Source organism: Colletotrichum abscissum (assembly GCF_030869225.1).
Source record: "Colletotrichum abscissum strain IMI 504890 chromosome Unknown Scaffold_25.1, whole genome shotgun sequence".
Taxonomy (NCBI): Eukaryota; Fungi; Ascomycota; class Sordariomycetes; order Glomerellales; family Glomerellaceae; genus Colletotrichum; species Colletotrichum abscissum.
Window position 1 is genome coordinate 245895 of NW_026850154.1, and position 21629 is coordinate 267523.

Below are 21629 nucleotides of genomic sequence, written 5' to 3' on the forward strand. Positions count from 1 at the left end.
TCATCTACCTGCCTGGGCAGTCCAGGCTGTTAAGCTGTCTGTCGCAGATTAGACTTCTAATGATCATATCGCCAGTGCCCTGAGTACGAGGGGACCTGTGCAAGCTAGCAACGTCAAATGCCCACACTGCATACGACATGTCGTTTTCGCCTTGACCTCTCGTCGCCCGTCGCAGTGCCTGCCGCCCCCCGTGCACTACCTTACCGCTTGGCAGCCACTAAGTTCTCGATCCTTGGCGGGCAGGCAGTGCTTAGCGCCTTCGAGCTTCTCTCTATCAATCGCAGCTAGGGCCTATAGCAGACACGATACGACCCGACAACACAACTCAACTCGGAGAGAGAAAATGTTCAGACTTTGAGGAGTCGACCCTGAAGTCTTGGCTTCGACTTCTGCCATCTAGTCTATTTGGGGCCCAGCCAAGATGTCACGTCTTAAGCTTCTCCGGGATCCTGAAATGAGTTTGGAGTTGATAATTCAAGGGCATAACCATTCTGCTGGGACAGGTTCTTCGGCATCGTCGGTTCAGGGGCACACCGCACGCACATTGCACTACCAACTTCGCGGAGTCACACTTTCGGAGTCACCTACCGGCCATGATTGCAACATCAACTCAAAGTCGGCACTTGCAAGGCTCAGCAAAATGGGATCGGCACTTTTCCCCTGCGCCTGTCGTATACCCAGAAGTTTCACTAAACCACCCGACTGCCGATTCGCCATCATGTTTGGGTGCGGGCCGTGGGCTGCTGCTGCTGAGCCCTCATCAATTGAGTTGAATCGATGAGAGGGCCAGATATTGACGAAGCCCGTTGTTCTGACCTTGACCTACCTACCATCTCGGACATGGACTTCCATTCGGCGTCCGAAGCAATACTCGGATTTGTTGTTGTAGCCTTGTAGGACTCAACACAGCTTCGAGATGCTATTGCTTGTCAGGGATGGCTTGCCATCATCATATGGTTTCGGGAGCCATGTGTATAAGCCACGGATGCGTCGTCCGAAGGTCGGGCTGTTCAATTGTTCAACCGACAAATTTATCCACTCGACCCAAGGCCCTGGCACGCCCCTCGAAATGCAACCTCTTGGTTAGGAGGGATATTGCAGACAAGGTGAATGTGGATGTGAGTGGAGGACACATTGGGCGGCAGCGCCCGTTGACAAAGTTTATGCTCCGATTGAGCTAGTCTAGGCGATATTGCCAGCTGGAAGAAGAGATTTCCAGCTGCCCATTGTTCATGACAACTTCGACTGGGCAGCAGCATAGAGAGTTCCAGCCAAGTGGATAGGACGACAAAGCGTCAATCCTACAACTTGCCCCTTGCAACTTGCAAGCAGAAACATCACGCCCTCGTTCCGGATCGGCTCGGGAGCACACCGACAACCCCTTTGACGGCGTACGTGTGTCGGTCGACCGGCGTTTTCGGCCGGCGTCCCTATCTCGACGTCCTCGACCAAGACTATGCGGACCAGTCAACGAAGCCGCATGCCAATTCCTCATGTTGGGCCCTGATCATTCAGTCAGGCCAAGACCGTTCAGGAGATTCTCCCCGAGTCCGGTATCCACTTTTCTACGCTCAAGTCTCTCGGCGCCGTTGGAAGAGGAAACGCCAAGGACATCGCCGAGTCCATCATCGACACCAATGATCTTGTCGGCCTTGCTGGGAGCACGTACCAGCGGCCAGGACCCAGTACTATATTCCGTACTTGTTGAGAAAATCATCAAGTCGGTGCTTTGCCTCGCAGGGCGGATGAGGTCCGCGCGCGCCGCTCTTCACAAAGCTCCCGATCAACCGCAGGTAACCGTGAACCCGTTGGCGATATTACCTTCACAGCACCCATCGGGGACTCCGGGACTCGATATTGGTTTCGAAATAGACCCCAACTTCTTTGCAACGCTATGATACCAAGCTTTCGACACCACTGTCGTCCAAGACTGATTGACATTCGAGCTGGGCGATCCCTGCCTTGTCTTTACAGTTCGATGAGCCACCTCCGCATCATGTCAGGGGCCGTTGATATGGATGCCGCCGGCATCAGAGCAATTTCCCTGAATCGGATCGTTCTGGAATGTTCAGGACCCCGGAAACCCCTCATTTGAGCACGTACAAGATTTTGACAGCTGCAAATCGACAGGCATTGAGTCGTAGTAGACGGGGATAGATCGACGACCCTATATCGTCTACAAACCGCCTCAACCGCGCAAATTGCATCGAGTCGCTATGCATGCAAGGTATATGCGTACAGTGATGATCAGGAAGTCTGCCTGGGAAGTTCCGCATTCGACTCGAGTCTTGGACATCTGATGCAACGCGAACGCGCGCTTTTGCTTGCGGACCCCGGAGGCTCTGTCGATGGCCACGTACATTCCAACGGTGCAGCATGATGCGGCAATCCCAGACCAGACCATAACAAAGTCCCAGACATGCAGACATATCTGGACCATGAAGTGATTCAGAGGTCTCGGGGACTGGTTCCCGGAACGAGGTCGAAACGTGGCATGGCGAGCAGAGTTTGGGCACCCGAGGAGAGAATTAAGCATCTTGGGATCTCTGGAGCTCGAGTCGAGCTTGAGTCCCTGACGCTGGAGTCAACCCAGACGCAGCCCAGGACGCGGTTGCCCCGGGGCTCCCTGGCTCGCCGTCACGAGCAAAGCTCGCACATGTGGTCCATAACGGCGGGGGTGGTGCCTGCGGTTAGCTCCGCTCGGCGGTACTCAGTGGAGGATTTTGATGGAGCTTGGCATGAGCGGGCGGATGCCGGGCACGTCTCCAGGAGCCAGACAAATGGCTCCGTTCGCAGAGGGGCCGGAATAGCGCCGCAAATCATTTCGATCCAAAATAGCTGCAGGTCCCTGGCAAACTTGGGACTGAAGAAGCTCAGGTTCAGCTGAAGCCCCAAACTAGAGAAGGGTTACCAACAAGGGGGCAACACGGACTCGAACGTCTTGGACTGACGACTTATTTGTTCCCTCGTTTCTTCTGGCCATTTGCCTTATTTTGAGCCGTTGCCTTGCCGTTCCGTCGTGCAGCTCATCCGAAGTTGATTGGCCTCGAACCCTTTTCCCCCGCACATCTCCAAGGTCATCCGTCGATTTGGTCCAAGGTCATCAACAGATCGATCTTTCTTCTCAACTTCTTCTTTCATCAGCTGACTCACAAGACGACCACCTCACACGACCTTTGCCTCAGCTCTACCACCTTACTATTACTCACCTTAGTGCATAGTATACCTACCTCAGTCCGGATACAGAAACGGCAGCGAACCCTCCTTTTGCTCGTAGCCGCCCCTCACTCATCCTTTCCCCCCTTCTCTCTCTCTCCGCTTCTCATTCGCCTCGAACTGTCGTTTCTTTTTTCCCCGCATTTGCACAGGCAAGCCGCAAGCTGCACGCCGCACGCGCAACGAAAGACGAGACAGGAAGACGAGACAGGAAGACAGACAGACACTGGACGTCCTGACAAGACTGGACAGAAACTGGACTGGGCAGGTCAGGACAAGACCGGCAGCCGATCCCGACGGTCTTCGAGCAGACATCGGACACGGAGTGAAAAACTTAAGCAGCAACCAACACCTTCATGCGCTAGCGACGATCAACAAGACAACCCCCCGACGCCATCCCACCAGCCAGCTACCGACACCTCGACTGATGAGGCGAGGACAGACGAGACGCTACCTCCGCTACGCTATTCGTACATACACTTCCTCCTCCGTACCCTACGTACCTCACCTCACAGCTAGGCCACACCTTACCGACCCTACCTTACCTTAGCTTCCTTCCCCTTCCCTTGCCGGTGAGGGGCTGAGGCGGCCGAGAGTGGACTGGAACTGGCTTTTTGACCGGGGGGAGGCTGGGCTGCAGCACTGTCCGAGTCGAGGCTTGTTGCTCCACGACAGTTCTGCTTCTGGCACTGCACTGCTTTTTTGCTGGGCTGCGACAAATCATCACTCCACCGCGAAATCTCTCGCTCAAACTCTTTAACGGCCGTCACCCCTGTGACAAGAGTCCTGAGCCTGTCTCTGCCATCTCCCTTCTCTTGACTGTTCCCTTATTCTTATTGCGTCATGTTTTGAGTGATGGACGACACAGATTCCGCGAGAAATGCTGCGAGCAGAGCAGGCTCTGCAGAAGTGAAGGCCGAGTCACCAGGCGCGACCACTACCCCCGCCACTACCAAGAGCCAGCAGCAGCACCACCAACAACAATCAGCGCCGCCAAAGAGAACCGTATGCGATCACTGTCGAAGGAGAAGTATGCTGTTCCACTTCTCTCACGTTACTATTATCGTCGTATCTCAATTTGCATCCCCTGCCGTCCGTCCGTCGCATTCATGAATTTTCGTGCGATTCTTCCTCTTCCCAGCAGTCTGCCGCCCGGGCAGTCCATCTGTCGGCTTCATGGTACCACCATCCCGCCTTAGCTACTGCCGCTGATGCTGCTGTTGCTGACGTTGCTTGCTGCACGTCATCACCATCTTCACATCCATCATCAAGAACTGTTCATTTCATGTCCGCAACTCACGTCTCTTGCCACGTCTTTCATTCTTCTCGTTTCTCATACGATGGAGCTCATGAGAACTAACTGGCAATAGGAATCCGTTGCGATGGCAAGTTCCCTTGTGAGCAATGCGTGCACGCTTCACTCACCTGCAAGCGCGAGCATGTCCCTAAGAAAAGAGGACCGAAGCGTGGCCATGGACGGGTCATAAATGAGTTACGCGCCCGGGAGTCGTCCCAAGGAAAGCAGCAACCAAAAGTCCAGAAACCTTTCAATGCAGAAACTGCGCTCGAGAGTCCTACAGAGTATGTGCGGCGTCGATTATCAGCAGCTTGCCCGCCGCTGAACCTAGACAGCGTCGACATTGGGATGAGCGGTAGCGACCTCGGCGAAGCGACATCTCAACATTCGTCCAACGCGTCCGCAGCATCGACCCCTCCGAGCTTTTGGGCTGCCGTCACCTCGAACCCAGGACATACCAATGTGCCGGAGCCCAGAGGCATCTTCTCGAGCGATGAACTACGACCGAGGACGAGGAGCTATTTCCACATGATCCCCCAGCTGGTCGAGCTGTACTACGAGCACATTTACCCCATCATGCCTCTCATCTACATGCCGACCGTCCGCGAAACGATCAACCGACCCATGACGCCGAGCGAGAAGAACCTGATTTACGCCCTTTGCGCCTTGACGTCGATGCACATGTCTGGTAAAAGCATCGGCGCGCCTGGACCCACGTCTTGGGAAGTCGTCGGTCGCTTCTTCCTCGACGAGACCATTTCGACGAGGCAGACGTACGACTTCCTCGAGGATTTGTCCCTGTCCGCCGTGATTTCGTCGTTTTACCTGAGCACATCCTTCTTTGAAATCAACCAATCGCGCAAATCGTGGTACTATCTCCGGGAAGCGTTGACCAACGCACAGGACCTAGGACTCCAGGACGATTCAACATACTACGGGCTGAGTCGCGAGGAAACGCTATGCCGACAGAGGGTCTTCTGGATTCTCTTCGTAACGGAAAGGTTAGTAACGACTGACCGCTGGGTCACGCCAACGTATATTGCGAGGCCGCATCCGAGATACTAACGCAACTTGTGCTACATAGGTCTTTTGCGATTCTTCGCAACAAGCCAATTACGTTCAAAAGAACACCGTCGCTACCAACAACACGGCAACCCTACGAAGGCCCCGATATTCATGCCGGTTTTCTGCAGCTTGTTTCATCCTACACTCCTCTGGACGAATCGTTCGTGACGGCTTGGAATGAGGGGTCTGATCCCCGCGTCAGCGCAACAACGTTTTTGGCTTTGCAAAACCTTCTCTCCCTCCCTCCTGCATTCCTTCGCCCACATGGGCGATCATCACCACCAACCCAGCCTCATGGGCAGCTAATGGGTTCCTATGGTTCAACGTCAGCCTCTAGAGATGCTGGGGCACCAGAGCCGACAGACATTCAAAAAGCCGATTTGCTCATCACACAACAATGGCTTCGACTGATCGTGTGGCAGTCGTCGATGAGGCAAGGCCTTCTGAGCTGGACCAACCCGGCCGACTCAGGAGGTGGGGTATCTTCGGGCAGCGGTGTCGGCGGTGGGAACAGCATGTGTTTTTCGTTCCCTCTGACAGTTGCACGTGATACGGCCTCGATCTTATCAAGCTTGCCTAGTAAAGCTGTCGAGGTTCACGGAATGGGTATCATGGAGAAGATCTTCGAAATCGGAACCTGGTGCGTTAACGTCTTGGGGGCATGCGAAAGTGTTGGCTTCTCAACCGCCATGGACTTTACGTCAGGCGATATGGGTGTTCTGGGCAGCGGTCGAAAGGGGGCGAGTCTAGACCCTATCGAGTTCTTTGTGCGTACACTGAGTGCGAGCGACAACTCCCGAAAACAGTTCGCAGAGAAGCTGCTCACCGCTGCCGGCGAGAACCCAGGAAGTATGAGAACACAACTCAGCCCCGCCATGTCTGGAATGAGTTCAGCCGCCGCGGCGATGATTGCCGCAGGTCAGGCGCACCACATGATGGAGCAAGGCTGGGGACAAGTTGGACAACAAAGAGGGAGCGTTGTGGGCGAAGTCTTTGACGACAACGAAGAGAGCAATGGCAACAACCAGCAGCAGCAGCAGCAGCAGCAGCAGCAACAACAACAACAACAACAACAACAACGGCTCGACCTCGGAAGCAACTCAATGCACCATCCTTCTACCATACCAAGTATGGGGTTGGGAATCGACCTTGGGTCCGATCGCTTGACGGGTGGTATGGGTGGAGTCGACATGGACGCAAGCAGTGTCGATCTCATGAGCCCATTAGGCCTGACTCGAAGCAACACGTCCGATATGGCAGCGATGGGCATGCCCGTATATGATACAGCCTGGAGCCCTAGCAGCGGTGGGACGGGGCCGCGCGAATACCCAGAACATAATCCTGGACCTTACACCAATCAACGTGAAGGGGCCCAAGGCTATCCCGATATGGGGAACGGAATAATGATGCATGATCGGATGGCAACCGGTACCGGCGGTCCCGTGGGAGGCCCCGTTGGTGGGGAGAATCCTGGTATAGACCCGCGGCAGCAGCAGCAACATCAAGGGGATAATGGCGGTTATGACGGACGGAGACCGGAGGACAAGAACGGTGGATACCCAAATGGTGGCAGGGTCGGTTTATGGCTAGGGACATGAAAACTCGCACCACGTTGTTTGATCTTGACGTTGGACGGACAGGTGGATGCTCTAGGCCAGAGTAAGTCGGATGTACTCATACTTCAACACTATTGGATAGGAAAAGGGAATAGGATTGGGCGGGCGTGAACTGGGAGCATCTGCACAAACGGAACTAGGAGTTTTACGTCGGCCACGGTTTATTGTCTACCGGCGGTTCTGGCGATACAGGTGTTCAAAGCTACCGTTTGCACGCTGGATGGCGTGTCGTAGCTTACCTGGGTGTTTAGTGACCCTGTTGGGTGGGTTCGGACTCGGCGGCATTCTACGCGTACATGTATATACCTCTGGTGGTGACATTGGACGAAATGTCTCCCCAATACACCTACTGTAATTGTGCTCACTCTCTTCTTAACTCATTGACCTGCGAGCGCCTCTCCGGGCAGTCCCACAACCCGCTGTCAAAAGTAGGATGTCTCCGCGAGTGTGGAGAAGTGCCGGCCGACGTGGGCCCCGGGTATTCGGCAGCAGAGTGAAGGGGTAAGCGGCAGGCTGCGGGCAAAGGTAACAGGGCTCGCTCGGGTTCGGTTGCAGAAGACTTGCGAGCAGTGTTACGGCGCAGTCTCTTGAGCCTGGACTGTTTTGTTGTTCTCGAAGGATGCGAAACCTTGTCGAGATCTCCCCCCCAAGCATGAAATACGGTTAGATAAGCTTTTTTTTATTGCGCTCGTCACGAGGGCAATAATTGCCGATCTGACCCCAATTGCTCAGTTTCGGGGGGCTTTGCTGTATTTGAAAGAGAGGACGGGAAATGCTTGTTACAACCTTCACACAGTAGTGTAATGTCCATCCTCCTTCTCCCCAGTGCCTTACCTGTCACGCCTGTGCGCATGCAGCATCGTTGAAAAGCTTGGGCACGCACGTCACTTGCCTAACGGGGTAATAAGATTGCCCACATTGCAAGTTTCTGAAGACGCGGGGGAGTAAGGGTATTCTGGATGCGAATTGTCTTGAATTACATTGATTTGATTTAATTTGATGATGGCAACGTCGGCGGCAGATTTGGCTTCGATGCCACTGCAGCATAACGTCTGCGTCGCGACGGCGCGGTTGCGGCTGCGGCCCGTGGAGGCGGGTGATTTACGTGCTATTCATCGGATAAGGTTGGATTCTGAGGTTATGCGGTACATGTACGGCATAACATATTCTTTTTCTTCCTCTTTTCTTTCTCTTTTTTTTTCTTTTTTTTGTTTTTGTTTTCGATATATCCCCCCATCTCATCTCATCTCATCCCACCCCATCCCATCCCATCCAAATTCCCAGGTTTAGGCTTTTTCTTTCGGGTCATTTCTGTGGCTTCTATATGGCTTCTAGATCGTTTGATCTGACCCAAGATTAGGTCTGATCTGATCTGATGTTAATGCACTGATACTTGACATAGGCCTGGCGTCGAGACCGTGGTTGTGGCGGAGGAGAGTCGACGGAGTATCGAGAGGGTGCGACTCATGATGAAGGAAGGGGGGTTCTCATTTGCTGTCATGCAAAGAAATCACCCGACAGATGAACAAACTAATAAAACCGATAACGACACCGAAGCGAACGAGGTGACGGCGGAGGCAGCCGTGATTGGATTCATCGGCATCACGAGCCCGCCGCAGATATTCTACATTTTCCAACGCGCATCTTGGGGGATGGGGTACGCCACTGAGGCACTCCGGGCGTTTTTAGGGGCGTATTGGGCTCGACGAAGAGGTCCCGACGGGACGGACTGCGGGCCCGACGGCGGACGGAGATTGTCCTCGAGGCCGGAGGACAGCAGTGAGGTAGGAGGAGGAAGATGGCATGAACAAGAGGAAGGACGATCTGGGAACGTGTTGGAGGCGCATGTCCATGATGGAAACGTGGGCAGTGAAACGGTGCTGCGGAGGTGCGGGTTTGAGTTTGCGTGGGAGACGGTCACGTCTGCGCATGGACGGGACGATGTTAGGTGTACGGTGTATCGAATAGAGCGGCCGAAATGAGAGTCTGGTCAGTCACTCGTGTAAGATGTCGTCACGTAAGGAGGTCACTTGAGGAAACGATGGTAATGATCAAATGTGTTGGAAGCAGGACGAGAGCGTCTCTGGGGCTCTCTCACTCTCTTTCTTTCTTTTGTCTTTATGTTTTTGTCGTGTCCAGGCGTCATGTATGCCTAGTAAACTTTTCCTCCTGACTTTCTAATACCGAAAACCCATCTACCGAAAAACGCCGGCCACCGATGCCTCCAAATGTATGTGTATCCCAGGTATACGAATCCCCGTATTTCCCCGTCGTAGACAGTTGTATGAGGGTATCAAAAGTGATGTAGTGCTGCTGTAAACAAGCTCAGAACATACCTCCCCGAAAAAGAAGACTGAGAAGTCAAGACAGAGGGCTGTGAACATGTGATGATCTAGAAACGTCCACCACGTCTTCCACCGCCGCGGCCACCACCACCGCCTCCACCACCACCTCCACGGCCGCCAGAGCCAGCGGGACGACCTTCGCCACCACCGCCGCCGCCGCCGCGGTGTCCGTGACGGCTCTTGGGCGCGTCAGGAATAACAACCAGGCCTCTGGTTCCACGGAGACCCATCTTGCCAATGGTGCTCTTCTGGATCGCGGGCGTCTCGGCGCAGGCAAGCGCGTCACGCGCAAAAGTGTTACCCTCAGCAACGAGCTGATCCTTGTCCCACTTGAGGGGCTTCATCCAGTTCTTGTAGTAGCCAAGCCAAGCCTGGTAGATCTTGGCCTTTTGCGCCTCGTCGATGCGCTGCTCTGCAATGTCGTACACCGCCTCAGCGGATGAGAGGTCGGCGGGACGGGGTTGGAAAGTGATCTCCTTGAGGGTCCATTGAGGAAAGAACCCCTCGACCTCGGCAACAATGAAGATGCCCCGGCCCTCTGCACCCGCGCGGGCGGTACGGCCGAGACGGTGAATGTAGGACTCCTTATCGGCGGGGATGCCGACTTGGAACACGGATGTGACTCCGGGGAAATCCATGCCGCGGGCAATAACGTCTGTGGCAACGAGAATGCCTGACTTGGAGTCGCGGTAGTCGTTGGTGGTCTTTGTACGCTTGCTCTGTGAGATACGCGAGTGCAGAACGGCGGTGGGCGGCATGCCGGGCACGTTGCTGAGGACGTCACCGTAGAAGTCGGCAAGCGCGGCCGTTGGGGCGAAGATGATGGCCTTGAAAGTCTCGGGGCCGACGTGCGCAGCCTCCTCGCGGATAGCACCGACCATGGCCGGCGCAACGGCAGCGAAGGTGGGCACTTTGATGAGGTGCTGGGGCACGCGCTCGTGAGTGTTTGCCTCGCCAGCCGGGATGGTCGAAATGAACTTGTAGCCCTGGGAGAGGACGAGGCCCGCAACCTGCTCGACATGGGAGGCAATGGTGGCGGAGAAGAGCATGCCCTGGCGGTTGGTCTTTGTCTTATCGGGAAGAGCGCGGACAATGTCCTTGAGGGCGGGCATGAAACCCATATCGAGGAGGCGGTCGGCTTCGTCGAGGACGAGAGTGTCGAGGTGGCGGAAGGCGTCCTTGATGTACTCGTTGGACATGTGATCGATGAGACGACCGGGAGTGGCGATGAGGATATCACAGCCGTTGAGAATCTGCTTCTCCTCGCGGTCCTTGTTGGTGCCACCGATAGCGATGCATACGCGGTACTGCTTGAGGCGCTGGAGGAGGGCCTCAGCCTCCTTGGCGATCTGCATGGCAAGCTCGCGGGTCGGGGAGATGACGAGCAGAGAGATTCCGGCGCCGCGGCCGCGGTTGTTCGTGATGAGGGTCTGAATGGCGGGGAGGAGGAAGGCGATCGTCTTGCCCGTGCCGGTCTTCGCCTGGACGAGGCAATCGCCGCGCTTCGGAGGGAGGAGCTCGCCCAGGGTAGCGGCCTGAACGGGCATCATGTGGTCGAACTTGAGATCTTGGGTGATGGCCTGAACCAGAGACTGGTCAACGCCGACCATATCGGCGAATCTCGGTGTATCTTGGGGGACAGGCTCGGTGAGAGGCGGCGCCGTTGCTTGGGCGGCTGCTGTTGCTGATGCTACCGGGGCCGACGCGGGCTGGCCCGATCTGGGAGACTCGTTGTACGGCGCATCGCGGCGGTCGCGTCGGGGACCGCGCTTCTGGTTCGAGCCTCTTCCTCTGCGATCCATGATGTCGTACTTTGGGGAGCTCTTTGATTTCTGTCCTCAAACGGCGAAGATTCGTAGGTGCCGTGGTGAAGAGGGAGTGATGTTGATTGGAAAATTTCCTGGAACAAGCAGGGACCTGACGAAACTGCGCTCAGCTAAGCCTAGCGTATCTCTGATAAGCAATTGTAGAAAAAGCGATAAGAATCTAGGGGTCCTACGCATCTGCTCTCACCGCTCGACCCACCTCACTCTGCCCCTCCCCCGCTTCAATGGAGTTCTTTGCCTTACCTAAGCATATATCTTCTCCTGCTCCCTCACCGTTCATCGGGGGATGCACAGGGTATTTCAATCGCGATGACTGACCGCCATGCGGAATCAGGACATTGGGCTCCTTCACGCCGGTCTTTACTTCTGTTCACGTTTCTAATGCAAATATTTGATAAGAGATGGACAGCAAGGGAAAGGGCCTATGTTTGCTGACAGCCCGACGTTGCCCATGGTTTCACCAGGACTGGATTGCTATCGTGGTCAAGTCTGAACCATGAGATGGAACCAGAGCACGAGATATGTCCTGTCGTGAGATTTCATCCAAATGGTTTGATCCCAGTGGCGACTTCTTGAGCTAGCATCATATCCAAGCCATCCGTACGTGGGCTCTATCAAGTGGCCAAAGTCAGACGTTGGGGCTTTTTTGTGTACGTGGGCATGCTGGAGGCAGGGCAATTTATTTGAAGACATGTTGAACAAGCAATTAGTTTGGCAATGCCGCACGAATGCCGTTCAGCTCGAGCCACATATGCATGCCGGATTTCGCTACCCCTTTGGTGTGAGATGCACAGCCCATTGAGAGCCTGGCCTCAACCATCGTCCTATAAGCATGGCAAGCAGTAAGGTATGGCATGCCTACGTAAACAGCATAATTGGCTTCTTACTGGCTCGAGAGAATACAGTGATCTTACTCGTGAGCTAAGGTGGCGTTCTAGGTCACACAATCTGTCATACTATGGCACAATACAAATCTATGCCTGACGAGTTAGCCGCGGCCTATCACTTGGCAAGGCGAACGAGGGACCAATAGGCTCAGGCGACTACACACTCATAAGCCCGACACCTCCCCTTCTACGTCTGCTCTGAAAGTGTTCCTGCTTTTGCTGCCTGGAAGCGATAGCCTCGGGAACTAGATTCGCATCTTACATTTACCTCCAATCTGCGGATGAGGGCAGCACTCTTTCTCCTAGTCCATGTATACTACATTATCGAAAAGATTGAGTTGGAAGCCGAGACCAAACGATGCGTCAACTGAAAAAGACCCAAAGCAGACACTCACACAAAGATTTTCCTTCAAAAGCCAGAGAAGACAGTCATCATTCAAGTCACTATCACAACAACCAAAGGAATGGGTTGTAGATCAGGTCCCAGCGTACAACCTGAGAGAGTCCGAGCTACGGCAATGGCTTATCAATCATTTCAGAGTAGAAGGAGCTGAAGCAAGGTTAAGTCAAGAATTGGTTCGTTTTGCTGGATGATTCCAAGATCGAACATCAAAAGTGTCTTCTGCTAACGAAGAACCAAAGCCTTTACATTCGGACTCGTACATTTTCCGTATCCCCAAAAGGCTGTCAGAGGTAAGTGTAAATTCTGGTGTCATTAAGTCTCCAACGGAAATTAGAATAAGCTATCCAGAGCATGCAACTGATTATCCTATTTTGCAGAAGGACAAACAAGATATTGATACACTGAGAGAAACGGACGAGTGCGACCGAGCAAGACAGGAGACGAGGGAGAGGTACACCCCTGACCCAGAGTCATAGCAGATAATGGTGGGAGGGCTCTCAGAGAGAATGCATGCCAGTGGGCACAACAAAATATCGCTGGGTCTAGGAGATGGTGTGAGGGTATGCAGAACCACACATAGATCCTAAGCTCTGATTGGTATACAGTACATAATATTGAATATGTGCATGTATGTGGCTTCGTGATTTACTCCGCTTGGTGAGCCCGGCGTGGGCGGTGTGAGCAGGACTGCATTTTCCGAGAGCCTGCTTCTTGTGGAACAGGCCGGAACAGAGGTCGAAAGATGCATGTGGGTAGGTGGTCCACGCAACTGTCCCTCAAAAGCACTGCCCGCCGGACAGACTCATTAGGTCACTAGCTCGGTTCATATTTGCCAGAACTTTCAACCTTTCTCTCAGTCAATTGTCTCCTGTGCAATTCGGGGATGTTCTACAGGCACCCCACTCATCTGAGTACTCCTTTCGAGTAAAAACATCACGCTTTGGATCCGATCACGCACAAGTCATGTTACGGGAGAATGGCGACCTCAAATGCGCTTCCACATGAGTTTGAGCAGTCATATCTGGAACTGACTGCATTCCCCCGCAACCATATCGAGGCCAAATCGTACGGAGATGCCATCTTGAAGGGTTATCATGAGAGACTGTCAGATGGCGAAAGGCTCATGTTCTTGCAAGACGAGGACAAAATAAAAGTACCGATACGCGACATCTCAGCCGACGGAAGTGTTACCAAAGTCAACGTTCTTAATGATGATCAGCTGAAAGACCTTCTTGGTCATGTTCCGCAAGACCCAATGCAAAACCTGGTTAATGGCTCAAATAGGCCTCTGGCCCAGGTATCGATTCGTGTTCAAAAAGATGTAAAGTGCCGTTTCGTGTGGGTCCCCTTCAAACTTTCAATACTCCTATCCTTGTTCCCCTTTTTACTTATGGTAGGTAGGCACGTATAACTAATCATGGATGTCTACTTCAGATTCCTCATCACAAAAAGCGCGGTAGCGCCCCTAGAGCTATCAGGGACAATGCTACGGCGTTTGCTAACGCACTACCAAGTCATGCCCCAGTTCCTGGACTTCATATGTCTATATGGGTCATCAGACACTGAGGATAATGGTCTGCGATTCAGCGGCTTCAAAAGCGCGAAGGTGCTCAAAAACCCAACGCCAGCAATGTGTATTCCACAAATGGATCGGAGTGGCAGAGCCTTCCAGCTATGCTACAACCTCAAGGTAACTAGGTGGGGAGAAGTGGATAATACCATGAGTTGGACTATCGAGCAGTATGCCGTATATCATCGCTTCGACGTCGGTACCGGCGTTCAAGTCTGGATGATTGGTGACCCCCATGCTGAGATAAAGGAGCGTGTAGGTGAGATGTTTCGCGAAAGGGGCGCGCACCAGTCGAAGTTTGACACCATCGACCACGCCTTAGGATCTTCCCTTGAGACGCACTTGGCACTTGCAGCATGGGTCACGTCTCAATGGAAGCGTGCCGTACTTGATCTTGGCAAGATCATACATGATCTGGTAAAACGCTACACAGTATTCCTCACCTGGGTCACGCAAAGACATCTAACTCTAAGGTACAGAACCTGGAAATTGCCTATATCGAAGCCACTTTTGACCGGGAAAACCAGAGTTCGGCCACTTTAGGGGAGGTGCAAAAGTGGGAGGACAAAACCAATGAAACCGCAATAATAATGGCGTTCAACGTCAACGTCTTGAAGCTGTTTAGAGAATTCTATAAAGGGCTCGTTCACGATGAAAACTTTCCTAATAGAGAGAGGTGGGCCTGCCAACAAGAGGTTCATAAGTTTGCATCCCAAGTCGATGAGGTCATTGATGAGGCCGAGATGCTTGCCTCGATGGCGACAGGGCTGGCGAAAGTCGTAGCTCGCAAGAAAGCATCGGCAAGTGATCCAAATACGAGATCAACTTACTGTTACGAGTCATCCTAACAGCCTTCACTTTGCAGTTCATCCAATTCCTTCAGGGACAAACTGCCGCTGTTGCGTACGAGTTGAACATCAAAATGTTCGAGCAAGCGAATCAAAGCGCTACTGAGGCAATCGCAATGCGGATAATCACCGTCGTTACTTTGATATATCTTCCTGCAACTTTCTCCAGTGTAAGTTCGTTGACCTCTGGGACCTGATCATCATGTGGCCAGGTCTGACGTCGTGCCTCAAATCGCTAACCTAATGTAACACTATAAAGACATTCTTTAGCACGGATATTGTCAAATATCAAGATGGCGAAAGCTTTTCCTGGCTTGCTCTGACTAGGTTCATGCAAGTCACCGTTCCCCTCATGTTTCTGACATTCCTCATCGCTGGAGGCTGGTTTTGGGTCGAGTCGAAAAAGAGATCTTCCCCAACTCGAAGTTCGGAGAAGCGAGACAGCACGGATGAATAGCTAGGCTCTTTTTCGATTCTATCAAGGTGTCTTCCCGGCGTTAAAGAAGTTCTACAAGACCCTGATCACCATGGCGTCGTATCATATTCGGGCAATTGGCTCAGAGGGGGTCTAAATAGTGAGCTGCTCTTGTTCCGCAAGTTGACTGTGGGGTATTCCATCAGACGCAATGCCTTTACACATAGACGGCAACCCAATAGTACGTGCAAGAACATCTCGATTATCTAGTACACCACAAAGAGAAGTAAGAGGAAGGGCTTGAGAGAGGAAGCTCACAACCTGCCTAGTGCAAGCAAGGGCCAGAGCGAACAGCTGAGGCATTTGTGACCAAGGCGATACTACTGTCAAATCGCTAGGATTTAAGTATAGAAGAAGGTGGACCGCAAGTCACATATCATTATATTGTCTTCGGGTTCGAGGATGTGAAGCACAGCCAGTGGAACAAAGCCCACTTCAGTCAATGGTGTCTGACTCGCTCAGTATAACCTTGGTTGGCAATTATCTATTACTGCCAGAAGAAGCGTCTGGATATGGCGAAGAAAACAAGTAGGAGCGCATAAAAGCTTAGAAGAAATACTTGGATATCTGATGGAATGGTCCAAATTTTCCGCGCTCGTCGATTGCAAACAAGTACCATTGACTGGGAGTGGAAAGTTGGAGACGGGATGTTTATCGCCTCCCGACGTGCCTGGACCTTGATTACGGTACCTACCTAGGTAGTGGCCCGGAAGGACTGTGCTGATAAGGGGCGGGCGTTCTTTACTAATAACTGCCGGAACGCCCCTCTCCCCAACAGGACTCGGAACCATTCCTTTACATCATCACCACAGCACACACCCACCGATTCCGACTGACCTCATCTGTTCCGCGGGCCTATGACCGCGCCCCCAGTTGCAACACTGTAAGCGAAGAGTGCAACATGGGTCCGGACGCGGACGCAGCAGAGGCCGTGACGCCGCCGTCGACGGCCGCGGGATCCGCATCGGTACAGAAGCGTCCTGCCCCTGCGTCTGCATCTGCCGAGGTGCAGCGGTCCAAGAGGGCCAAGTACACCCCCGTCGCCTGGTAAGGAAAGACATCCAATCCACACCGTCGGTGAGGTGACCATCGCGTCGGAAAGACATGTCGCTGACAGAGTTTGACCGGGAAAAAGCAACGAGTGCAAGAAGCGGAAGCTCAAGTGTATTAAGGAAGATCACCAGGCCGTGTGCCGGCGATGTCTCTCCAATGGCGCCGAATGTATCTTCATTCCTGGCCCGCAGCAGACGCCGCTGAGAGATCGCGAGGTCACCAACGAGAGAGATGAATCTATCAACCCGTATGAAGCACTCCCATGTTCCGACCACCGATCCAGTAGACTAATGGTCGTGACAGCTCACAATACAAGAACCTGAGCGACGAGGTGGCAACTCTGCGAGAGCAGGTCGCCAGCCTAACCTCGTCCCTCCGAGAGCTCACCGGAAAGATCACACAGATCAACACCCGGTCGCCCGCCGCCCTCGGCGGTCCGCAACATCCAAGTCCTCTGTACACGAGCGAATCCAACCGGAGGCCAAGCGAACCGAGAGAACCGCAGTTCGTCGGCCCTACCAGGTCAGCCTTTAGCCTTCGCATCGCGGAGTCCTCGCTCTCCCGCGTGCACATCCAGACGCGTGATGCGTCGCCAACGAGCAGATCCGCATCGCCGGCCGCCTCTGCGAGGGCGGTTTCCGAAACCTCAGACCACCCCGCCTCGCATTCGGCATCGCGAAAGGATCTGGATTGTCTTTTGACGTTCGAGGCTGACGAGGTTTTTCGGCTCCTTGACGTCTATCAGGATGATGTTGAGTCTGTGTACCCATTCACCAATATGAACGATGTCTCTGCCAACTTGCCGCATATCCTCGACTTTGTGAGAGCCCAGCAGAACCCGACGGCGGGCGCAGACTCGATCTCTGCCGGGGATCGACCAAAAATTGAGCTCAAGGATGTCCAGATTGTCAAAGTAGCGATTGCTACCTCTATAGTGATGGAGGCTCAAGGCCAGAATGCCATAAGTACGAAGCTGGTAGATGCGGTGGAGCCGATCGTGTGTCGTGTGTCTGGCGAAGCCTTTATCGACCTGAAAGAGCTCCAGATTATGACTATGCTAGTGAGTTCTGCGTCTCCTGCGACCTGGTTCAAGTGGCCACCGGGGCCTTCAATCCTTTGCTGACTCAACATCAGAGCATCTACTGGTTCCACTGCGGCGAGGAGTTACTGGCATGGAGATCGATCGGCATCTCTGGGCGGGAAGTATTGGAAATCGGTCTTCATCGTCGCGCGATCCTCCTCGAGAACTTCAAGGATCTCAAAGAGAGGGACCTAGCTCTGCGATGCTTCTGGTGTGTCTACGTACTAGATCGCCGATGGAGCTTCGGCACGAGTCTGTCTTTTGGGCTCATCGATCGTGACATCGATCCTGAGTTACCAGAGCCGGTAAGTTCAGTTCCCCCATTGTTTGATCAATCTTTCTTGCAGACAAAGGTACTGACTATGGTTGATCAAGGGGGACGAGTATCCTTACCTGAGGTGTATGGTTGCCTATGGCAGGCTTTGTTCGAAAGTCTGGGAGGCGCTGCCGCCCTTCGAGTCACCATCACAATTCATTCCCAAGGATACGGTGGCGTTCCTCGACTTCATGACACTGAACTGGCTCAATTCGATACCGGAAGATTTGCAGCTTCGGCACCCAAGGCTAGGCCTTGCTCCCAGGATCCAGCCCCGTAGCGTGCATCGCCTCCGTACTCTGCTCTACCTGCGAGGGAACCACATGCGCACGCTCATCCACCGCCACCACGTTCTGAGCACCGCCAGTATCAAAGCAGACATGCAGAGCGCGAAGCTCGTCACCGAGATTGCTCTCGACACGATACAAGTACTTGTCCACTTGAACGAGACGAGCGACATCTATGCGCGGCAGCAGCACGCTTTCAACTACTTCTTGATGAGCGCCTTGGCGGTGATCCTCCTGGCTGTGTGTCACGCACCGGGTGTCTTTACTGAACCTTGCAAGGAGAAGTTCTTGAAAGCTGTACAGCTGGTGAAGGGGTTCTCTCGCCACGGGCATGCCAGTCGGAGGCTGTGGAAGACGATTCGAGGGCTCATGCCGAGCATCAAGTCATTGGGCCTGCGCAGTGACCCTGAGAAGGGCGACGTACCCCAGCTAGTCGACAATGGGGAGACAGATCCGAATGAGGGCCATGCCGATGGATCGGAGCAGACTGTCGGTCAAAGCGAGCGCGATGGGAGGAGGACGGAAGCCACGTGGGATGCATACGAGGCTGGCCCGCCGACAGCAAGCTCTATGCCGGACATGTTCAACATGGGCAATGACCTCATGAACCTCTTCGACGCTTTCGGGCAAGCGAATTCTGGGCACCCGGCGCCTTCAGACTTTCCTGTCGGCTTCTTTGGAGGGAATGATCAGGGGATGTCACTTGGAGATCCGGAAGAGATCTCACGGAGGTTTCAGGGACTAATTTGATACACAATCATGAGAGACCGAAGGTTCCATCGATTTCCGTCTTTTCAAATATCAACTATTCCTTCTCGCATATTTCTAAACTACAACTTCCGTGTGAACGGAGACGCCAGTCACAACGTTATCAACAGCGGGTACCTCGAACTTCTTCCGCCCAAATGAGATGTAGTAGACCACGCCAAAGGCCAGCCACCCAGCCATTACAACAATCGAATAGTTCATGTTCTGCGGGGTAACGGGCATCGCCGAGGGGAAGGTGCTGAAGATGATCACCACAGTCATCCAGATCAGACTGATGACATTCAAGATGGGGCCCAAGACGGGACCAAGCTTGAAGGGGCCGAAGTCGGAACGGCTCAAGTTCTTCCTGCCGTGCACCAGCATGTACACGATGGGGATGATGTAGCTAAGGTACATCCCGATGATAGCCATGGACAGAATAGCGTTGAACGCGGTTGTGTTGCCGAGGTAGATGAATCCAAGCAACATCTGGAGAACCGTGACGAGAACGACGGAGTGGACGGGGATCTGCTGGCGCTTATTGACCTTGCTGAGGTAATGATCATACGGCGTGGCCTTGTCTCGGGCGAAAGCCCACAGCGTTCGCGAGGTGGACGTGATGCCGGCGACAGTAGCGGCAATGGCGGTGAGAATGATCATGAGGGACATGAAGGTCGCGCCGCCGTAGGACTTTGTCACGTCCATGAAGATTTGCATAAAAGGGAACCCTGTCGGGGTCGAGAGGAGGGCTTCGAGGGGACCGGTGCAGAAGAGGAGGACGGTGCCGTAGACGAGGCCCATGATGCCGTTGACGACGACGCTGCCGACCATGGCGATTGGGACGTTGCGGCTAGCGTTGGGCATTTCCTCGGCCAAGTGGCAGGCGGCATCGTAACTGTGTAGATGTGTTAGCGCTTGTAGAGCGGTATGAGGAGGTGGTGAGCGTACCCGAGGAAGGGATAGACGGCGCTGATGAGTCCGACGAGCCATGAGACGCCATCACTCTCCCAACCACTGGAGTTGACGAATTCAGTGAAGACGAACGAGGCCGAGTTCTTGGGTGCCATGACGCCTAGCACTATCAAGATGGAGAGGAAACCGACGACGTGGAGGACACCTGGAGTTGTTAGTGGTGGTCTTTGTTTTCGAAGCCAAGAGTATCTAATTGCTTACCGGACAAAAGATTGGCGGTGGGGAGAAGTCTGTGACCCCAGATATTCATAGCCATTCCATATATTAAGATCGCCCAGTAGAACAGCATTCCCTGCCATCTTTGTGGGAGATATGAATCATCGTTGAGGATGATGAGGGCCTGGGTCTGGAGACCGGCTGCGAAGGCGGCCGAGGAGGTCAGAACAACCTGGCCACCCACGGAAATCCATCCGGTTGTAAATGCTGCCGCGGATCGAGTCGATGGTGGGCATAATGCGGCGACCCAATGGTATTGACCTTTAAGAGGAAACGAATTAGTTTCTAGCTTCATGCAATTGCACTTCATCGTCTTGTTGAGTTGAGACCCAGATCGAGCATCTTCGTAGCAAAGACTTTTCAGCATTCAATGGGAAACTTTACCTCCAGCAGTCGGATAAATTGAAGCGATTTCTCCAAGCGATGAGGCGATGCAAATGGTGCAAATTGTGGAGATGATGCTTTTCACGATGTTAGTCTCGTATAACAAAAGTTGCCAAGAACCCCAGCTTCGATGTCAACTTACAGGTTGTAGAACAGACAAGGTGCGCCCCCGCTAGCCAAAGCTGGCGCAACAACTGTTGACAATGCCTCCCATGTTGCCATGAGACAGAGACACAGAGCTCCTAACGCCGGCAACGAGAATTGTCTCTTCAACTCCTGCGCATGCCCAAGTTGGGCGAGGCGCAGGTCGTCGCCATTGACAACGTCGGTTTGTGACTGGGAGTCGATTCTTCCTAGAGCCGCGGCGGTATCTTTCTTCATGTCGTTGTCCATGATTAACAAAAACTGTGAAGTAATTTACTATGTCGTCGTACGATCCTACTGAGTTGACCCCTGTGTATCGGGCGATTCTCGAGTTATGTACGCCATGGCTATTACATACAAAGACGGTCCCGTTTTCTCTTTGATCTTATCACCGAAAGGGTTGTCAGATCTTTCAACCAAAAACAAGCCTCGAAACCTGGCTGCAGTGCCGCGAGTTCCCCCAAAATGGAGACGATATCCTGTACCGGCGGTACCGCAGCAGCTTCCTGGTCTACCTTATCTTCAGCGCGAGGTCCAATCAACAGCAATGTTATAATCAGTGGCCAATCACAAGAGCTTCTAGCAAGCTTCAAGGCTGGAATCTCTAATACACTAGTTTCTGTCAATGGCTTATCTAGGCCAGGGTTGAAGATAAGAGAGCGATGGGGGCGCTCTCTTGACTCGGTGGCGTTCCGTCTTTCCGAGCTGCTTCCGCGTTGTACACACAAGCGTGTGCTCGGAAAGTCTTCCGAAGGCGTGAAGCAGACAAAGCGCCTCGTCTCATTTAATGGGCCAGACTTTCGACGTAACATCTATCCATCTCTATCACAGCATCACTATCAGCAAAACCAATTGAGAGCCTCTTATAGGTGGTTCCGCAA

General features: G+C 53.4%; 7 protein-coding genes across 7 annotated transcripts; 4 read left to right on the forward strand and 3 right to left on the reverse strand.

The window, feature by feature from the left end:
• Window positions 1–3288: 3288 nt before the first annotated feature.
• Window positions 3289–3531, reverse strand: CABS01_10023 (uncharacterized protein; the record flags this gene model as incomplete). The annotated part of the gene is made up of 1 exon (XM_060543379.1): window positions 3289–3531. One exon carries the CDS (start codon window positions 3529–3531, stop codon window positions 3289–3291), a length of 243 nt encoding a protein of 80 aa, XP_060399560.1.
• Window positions 3532–4071: 540 nt separating this feature from the next.
• Window positions 4072–7176, forward strand: CABS01_10024 (fungal specific transcription factor domain-containing protein; the record flags this gene model as incomplete). Its single annotated transcript, XM_060543380.1, has 4 exons — window positions 4072–4246; window positions 4587–4797; window positions 4849–5514; window positions 5598–7176. 4 exons carry the CDS (start codon window positions 4072–4074, stop codon window positions 7174–7176), a joined length of 2631 nt encoding a protein of 876 aa, XP_060399561.1.
• A 1517-nt stretch (window positions 7177–8693) lies between these two features.
• Window positions 8694–9176, forward strand: CABS01_10025 (uncharacterized protein; the record flags this gene model as incomplete). The annotated part of the gene is made up of 2 exons (XM_060543381.1): window positions 8694–8902; window positions 8960–9176. The coding sequence occupies 2 exons, from the start codon at window positions 8694–8696 to the stop codon at window positions 9174–9176; spliced, it is 426 nt and encodes a 141-aa protein (XP_060399562.1).
• Window positions 9177–9586: 410 nt separating this feature from the next.
• On the reverse strand, window positions 9587–11341 carry CABS01_10026 (DEAD/DEAH box helicase; the record flags this gene model as incomplete). The annotated part of the gene is made up of 1 exon (XM_060543382.1): window positions 9587–11341. The coding sequence occupies one exon, from the start codon at window positions 11339–11341 to the stop codon at window positions 9587–9589; it is 1755 nt and encodes a 584-aa protein (XP_060399563.1).
• A 2290-nt stretch (window positions 11342–13631) lies between these two features.
• CABS01_10027 (uncharacterized protein) lies at window positions 13632–15530 on the forward strand (the record flags this gene model as incomplete). The annotated part of the gene is made up of 5 exons (XM_060543383.1): window positions 13632–13976; window positions 14181–14642; window positions 14705–15004; window positions 15091–15243; window positions 15333–15530. 5 exons carry the CDS (start codon window positions 13632–13634, stop codon window positions 15528–15530), a joined length of 1458 nt encoding a protein of 485 aa, XP_060399564.1.
• Window positions 15531–16449: 919 nt separating this feature from the next.
• Window positions 16450–19035, forward strand: CABS01_10028 (fungal specific transcription factor domain-containing protein; the record flags this gene model as incomplete). The annotated part of the gene is made up of 5 exons (XM_060543384.1): window positions 16450–16595; window positions 16684–16848; window positions 16905–17661; window positions 17736–17987; window positions 18058–19035. 5 exons carry the CDS (start codon window positions 16450–16452, stop codon window positions 19033–19035), a joined length of 2298 nt encoding a protein of 765 aa, XP_060399565.1.
• A 75-nt stretch (window positions 19036–19110) lies between these two features.
• CABS01_10029 (amino acid permease) lies at window positions 19111–20997 on the reverse strand (the record flags this gene model as incomplete). The annotated part of the gene is made up of 5 exons (XM_060543385.1): window positions 19111–19927; window positions 19981–20149; window positions 20206–20481; window positions 20605–20681; window positions 20747–20997. 5 exons carry the CDS (start codon window positions 20995–20997, stop codon window positions 19111–19113), a joined length of 1590 nt encoding a protein of 529 aa, XP_060399566.1.
• Window positions 20998–21629: the final 632 nt, after the last annotated feature.